Source organism: Spea bombifrons, chromosome 1, assembly GCF_027358695.1.
Source record: "Spea bombifrons isolate aSpeBom1 chromosome 1, aSpeBom1.2.pri, whole genome shotgun sequence".
NCBI classification, from domain to species: Eukaryota; Metazoa; Chordata; class Amphibia; order Anura; family Pelobatidae; genus Spea; species Spea bombifrons.
The window spans coordinates 111317630-111324514 of record NC_071087.1 but is presented as its reverse complement, the minus strand read 5'-3'; the positions used below and the strand labels follow the sequence as shown (position 1 = coordinate 111324514).

Here is a 6885-nt window from a genome sequence, read left to right as displayed (position 1 = left end):
TGAGAGATGGATTTATAGACGGATATGTAGATAGAAAGGCAGAAATATAGACAGACGAACATATATAGACAGATAGAAATATAGATAGAGAGACAGACAATCTTCAATCTCTTTAACCTCCTTTAATCACGTTTGTATAGCTTACAGTAACATGTAACCCATGGAACACATTTAATTCTCTGGAGCGTACGGCGAGTTTTGTTACCCCTCCTTGTGTCCCTCCTCTGAGTCTCCCCTCCTCACTCCCCACTCCCCACTCCCCACTGACGTGGCACACAGCGAGCGCTGACACCATTTGTGAGCCGTCTGCCGCGTCTCACGCACAGCTGTGGAGATGCGCTTCCCGCCGCTGCCGCCGCTGCTGCTGCTGTTAGGCCTCCTGCAGCCCCTGCTGGGATTCCAGATCGATTGGAAGAAGTTGGAAAATATCTCAAGAGGCAAAGTTGAGGTGAGGATCGCAGCGTGTTTACTCCGTGTGCCTCCGGTGCCGGGATTTCTATGTCTTTGGGTGGTCGGGAGGGATGCGTTTAAAATGATCTATGGGTGGGCTTATTTTGTATTGTTTGGAGTATATAAACCAGTCTGCTAAAGATGTTAATTCTTAGGAGCAGATGGCTGATCGTTCTCCTTTTTGCTTTTCACAGTCATGTGGGGGATGACAGCTGAACAGGCTGAAAGAGGTAAGAGAAAGCACTCTGCTTATCACACAAACTCACCCGTCCCAATCGGCTCCAGCAAACGAGTCGTATGGAAAGGCTGCGTCTATACACATGTGTCATGTACATGTATGGGGGAAGCATGTGTATAGATGAAAGGGGATTGGGAAGGATTGGGCAGCTCACTTACTCAAAGGGAACATATGCTAGAATTGGGAACACATACACACACAATACTGCCTTATAAACTCATAACAAAGCTGGCATATAGCCATTTTGGCTGGTGGTTCTTGCCGTACAATTATTAAAACAATAGTAAGAGTTTTATGAACATACATACTGTTACATTAAACAACTAAATTAACATTTGGTTGCCGTGACACTGGCCCTCTTAGAAAAAGGCCTGAGGTCATGGGCAATAACATACAAGGTGTTTCCTAGCCTGGACAGCTGGCACCCCTAGTTGCGTCATTAGCTATTATTATTATTATTATCAAATTATGTTGACAATTTCTAAATAAGTTATAACGGTGATATTGTTTACAAAAGTCTGACAGCATTTGCACTGCTGCATAACCATCTGGTAAGAACATTTTGCATGTTGGCATACAGGTGGGCACAAGTCTACTGCTAGGGGTCATATCAAGGGACCCTAGCAACGATTTGGAGAACTTCACTGCCCAATCATTCTATAACATTGAGGTTTATTCGCTAAAAAGGAAGTTGTCGGGAGAGTAGTGGATTTAACTATACATTATGAAGGTCCAACCCTAGTGAGCTCCTCCTGTAAGACGAGGGTGGCTGACCCTGTATAATGTATATTTAAATGCAGAGTTCTTCAAAGTCCCCTTACACATTGAATTATGTACCATATGGACCAGCTCAACCCTTTTTGCTGGAGGAACTTGCCAGCGTTGGCAAATTAAAAATCACAACACTTCTAACAACCCTCCTTTAGTAAATAGACCTCGTGGTCTCTTTGAGCAAATACAGTTCAGGAAGATCAGCGTTTAAAGTTCTTTATTCTTCTCAAATGATCAGGCTGTCCTGGCACAACCACAGTGTTATAGTGCTTGGCCAAATAAATCCATAAATCAGCTCAAAATATTTGCAGTCTTATTATTATTATTTATTGTTTTATATAGCGCCATCAAATTCTGTAACGAAGTGTAGGAAACCAGACAGAGGCTTGTGATATATGGAAGTCTATGAACAAAGGACACGTGTCCAAATGCAAAGTAGATTTGGCGTATTTGGCACACTCTGTACTTGTTTAGAGTCCCATGTTGGCAACAAGCTGGTCACACCCAGGATGGATATCAGACTTGTAGTAATCTTGGCACTAGAGAACTGCGTAATGGAGATGGTCAGATACAAATATCCAGCTGTTACTGTCCTATAAATGTCCATTATATATCTGCTGTCTTTATACAACAGCCTTAAACCTTCGTCAATCGTAGTCACAGTTGAATGGCCATATTTAGGTGACATCTTTAGTTCTCATGAAGCATGATGTGCATTAGGAGATTTGAAAATTTTTGTATTTGTTGCAAGGGACAATGAATAAAATATTAATGAGATTAGCAAAGTTTTGAACCTGCAGAAAATAGTCCAGAATAACCTCTATCACTACAATCCATTAACAATATTTCCGCATGTTTCTAGAATCCAATAACCTACAGTTGTAAACCGCAGAATAACATTCCAGTAAAAAGAACTAGCGCAAATATCAGGCACTATTAAATATTCAAGGTTTCCTGCATATTCTATCAGCCGTATGCCTGTGAAAAAAAAGCAAGATAAAAATAGCACAGGTGTTCAGAAAAAGAAATATGGACATTAAGAGCCACTTTAGTACTGATGGGCTCAGCGAAGAGAAATAATGGTTGACTCTATAGAATTGCGTGGGTGGGTGTGCGACAGGGAAGGTGGTTCTCATTTTCACATTTTGTACCGCATACAAACAGCATAGATATCTGGGACCATGTTCTAATATCGCTTTTCAATTGTACTTTACCGAGGTTGTCGTACGTAAGTGAAACAGCCTCCTAGCAGAAGTGGTAGAGGGAATTTAAACATGCATGGAACAGGCATACGGCTATCCTGAAAATAAGAATAACCCAATGACTCATTACTGAATTGCTATGTGCCATCAAATTCTATTTTCCAATGAAATTGCATAGTTTCACAAGGTCTCTGTTTTTTGTGATGTATAAACCGGTGTATTGTTCTGTGTTCCAGGTGAAGGCTTTCGTCACGGAGGACATCCCTCTTTAGTATCCTTTAAACATCTGGGAACCTGGTGGCACACAGATAGGACTTGGGTGGCCCTGGGTCTGCTTCAGAAGTATTAGCTGCCAGAGTATTTTGAGAGTTACAGATGTTTCTGGTAGGACTTGAATCTCTGACTAGAATACTGACAAACTGCATTACCTAGTAAGGGCAGAAAATCCATATGGTATGTATATGATACTGTAGCCCTTAGGGTGTTATTAAATCCCACCACCTTCAACTGTGTTATACTTTCTGATGTGGTGTGTTAACACGAACTGTCTGGTTGCTCTCAAAAGGAACACCCACTGCTTCCTTCACCCATTTCTTGAGTTGATGTGAAATACAGAATGAAACGTGTGCACAAACAAGCATGTTCCAATAGCGTGGGAGAATAGCAACATAGAACTACTTAATATTGAACAGAAAAGAAGTGCTGCTGTAATGACAGTGATTATTATCAATCTCATCCATTAGATTATAAAGTTCATGTGAGGAAGAGAATGACAGGAGACAGTACTGCTTCATTAAAACCGATTATGGGTATTGGAAATAACTGCTTATTTAAGCGGTTAAATCACGTAAGGAACAGGAATCTTATCTTCATTTGGTCCTTGACCTGCGTGTTTTTCACAGTCACAATCTGGAAATGAAGCATATCCCAGGAGCAGATCCCGAACTTGTACTACTTACCGCCCAATACAAAGAGCTGGAGGTAAGAGAAGGATGTTTGCCTAGTCATCTCTGTAAACACCTTGTCTTCCCTACAATCGGTGTAAGAGAAGTGATGTTTGCCTAGTCATCTCTGTAAACACCTTGTCTTCCCTACAATCGTTGTTTCTATGAACAATTACTGTCCTCAGATGTGTGAAATATTGATCATCAATCTGGGTTTCTGTTTCTTACTACCTTTCTGATGCTACCTTGATAATATCCCTGCTACAATTTGACACGGCAAACACTGTTGGTTCTCACCATTGTTGCAGTTATGTTGAGCTGGCAGGTAAGCTCTGTACATGGGAAATCATTTCAGTGATTTCCATGGCTGTTCAGGCCCAGTGTAGTTGCAAGGCATTACTGAAGCCATACAATGAATTAATTTAAATCTGCCGTTGTATGAATTATACATACTCCAAAGGGTACCCATGGGAGACCATCCTCAGAAGGTGAAATTGATTAGTCTTCATCTTAAAATGGCTAATCTGGCATAAGTAACACTAAATAATTATTTTCGATTTTATCTCACTGCCCCATCTACCACTAGCCCTTCTGGACAGCTAGTCTTTGCCCTGCCAGCTACACGTATACCAGCACTAGTGCAGAAAAAGCTGTTTACTTTTCCTATAATAACTTCACGCGTCAGATTCGTACTGGGAAGCCGGAATCCAGGTACACCAACGCAGTGCTGGTTTTAAATGTCTAAACAACAGGACCCGTTTTAGAAGCCAAATCACCACCTGTGTTCAGACATTTAAGGGAAACTTGGCCACTGACTGGGACTATGTTTGAGAGTAAATATCCATACCTGGCATACGCACCATGATCACACAAGCAGAAGGGGGGGCGGCGTTCATCCTGTGAGGTTTGAGTGCATTCACTTATTTTAGGAGCCAAAATTGTGGGAAAGGCTGCCAAGACTCCAGGCTGTGTCATAGTTGTGGCATTACCCATGCAATGATGAAAGTTTTAACACAAAAATGACCCAGTTTAGTCTTAATTTTATTAATAGTTTTTTGTATAATTAGAACACAATTACCACTTGAGCAGGTGGAGTCTTAGAGTCGATACCTTTCATTGGGCCAACCCCATGCATGGGTCCGCACAAGAAAACAGACATTATATTGTTTGTGAGTGTAATTGCATATGCTGTTCATTTTCCCTGGAGATGGAATATGCCTTGTTTACTTCTGTCGATATATTAAGCCTGGATTGGCATGTGTGCTATGATGACAGCTGACTTGTAGGGTTAAATATAATGTTAGAGAGAGCAGTTATCTCTCCAAGGTAATATAGAGATCAGTGAGCATAATTTCAGAGCAAGCAGATACCTAATCCGGAATTCTTAAAATGTCAAATCTTACAGCATTGTGTGTTATAAGAACATATTACATCATTAGCCACAAATCTCTTTTGAGCTTTACAATGCAATAATCAGGTTACTGAATGTAAACTTTTACAAATCTAGAGCCCAGATGCTACTAAGACATTTTATGTACATAAACAAAAAAGAAAAGCCCATGTTTTCATAAAAATTGAAAGTAGAAACATAAAAAATGGGAACTCCGGATATGAAATTGGTTAGGAGTTACAATTTAACCATTGCTATATATTTCTCATTACAGCGCATTCCACTCAGTGAAATGAAGAGAGACGAGATTAACCAGCTATTAAAAGACCTAGGATTTTACAAGAAGGAGAGCAGGGACGCCCCGGTACCACCTGAGTTCCAGATGGCACCAGCACGGATCGCAAAGACACAAGAGGAAGGAGCCAAAGATGACCTGTAATGCAGTTAGCGTCTTATCTGCTATAGGGGCTAAGTTAAAATGCAAGTTCTTATTTTACTGAAAAGGTTAGAAGAGATTACTGGGGGGAAATCAGAGCCTATGATAAATTGATTTGTACCAATTCACTCACAAACTGGCCTAAAACAGGGTTATTGTAACACTGTCAATCTGCATTTTCCAGCCACTGTTTTGACATTCCTCAGGTACAGTTCGTCTTTTTTTAAAAAATATATATTTTAAATTGTGTTTATTGCACAGAATACCTATTTGCAGAGTGGCTTATCGTTAAATACCTGACACTTAAAGCGTGTATAATTGTCACTAGCACATTCCAATGAGCCATGTTTTGAGTGCACAAGAACAGGGAAACACCAAATTTACATTTTACAATGGGAACCTGTGATCTGTCCATTCCTTGGTTACAAATTCTTAATCTTTTAAGACCCGCACAATGTAACCAGACCAATTGTGTGTGTGTGTGTGTGTATACACACACACACCACAAACATTGCAAAAATGGTTGGATATTTTTCATTGCTTAATCCTGCAGACAAAAAATATTAGATTCATGAATGCATGTTATTTTTAATTACATAAAAAAGAGCAGACGTACAACTAAACACTGCATCACAATACAGCCAGCCAAGTTAGTAATGCGCCGACTTGGGACATTAGCCAACAAGGTCTGTTTGTGAAATTGTGTTGGTAGGCCACCAGCTGGTCTTAGCCTGTTATGACATTGAATTGGTACAAATATTTTGTTTGGGCTGCTGATTTTTATACCCAACTTTTGAGTATAGGTAACTTACCGTTGGATGGACTACTGATACCTTGTTACGTGCACAGCTATTGCAAACTTCTCCATCTGGCCTGCCTCGTCTACCAGGACATGAATGATGTCCTCAGCTGTAAAGCTTCCAAGCTGAGAACTGATGTAAACAGTCTAGATGATGAGGTAGTGTCAGGTTCCAGCAGTACACAAATGGAGAATGTTCCTGATGAAAAAGATGCAATAAAACGATATAAACAAAAATCTATTCCTCTGAGTGTTCTGTGGGGCATTTAGGCTTCAAGTTGGTTTTTAAGGTTAACTGATCAGAAACTGAAACACACTCACACACGATCTACAGGACAAACTTCCTGAATGTCATGGAGAAGCTTTGCTTTGTCTCAGACGGCCAACTAACTTCATGTGATTGGGGGGGGGGTTCAAAGAATGCGGTGAAAATTATTTTTGATTTTTCTTAAAAAAAATACTCATGGCTCTCATGGATATCAAACAATTGTAAACACAACAGCTTTACAAACAAAAGTGAAGTATATGGGTGCCACAATTATTGGCAGACCTATGAATTCATATAAGAAATATATTTGGACTATATTCCCATTGAAATTTTTACATTATTTACCGTATATTCCGGCGTATAAGACGACTTTTTAACCCCCAAAAA

At 40.1% G+C, this 6885-nt stretch overlaps 1 protein-coding gene across 1 annotated transcript; it reads left to right on the top strand.

The window, feature by feature from the left end:
- The first annotated feature begins 274 nt into the window (after nt 1-274).
- Nucleotides 275-6467, top strand: SELENOM (selenoprotein M). Its single transcript, XM_053468545.1, has 5 exons — nt 275-448; nt 645-680; nt 2898-2932; nt 3564-3642; nt 5270-6467. The coding sequence occupies exons 1-5, from the start codon at nt 335-337 to the stop codon at nt 5432-5434; spliced, it is 429 nt and encodes a 142-aa protein (XP_053324520.1). The 5' UTR covers nt 275-334; the 3' UTR covers nt 5435-6467.
- The last annotated feature ends 418 nt before the right edge of the window (nt 6468-6885 follow it).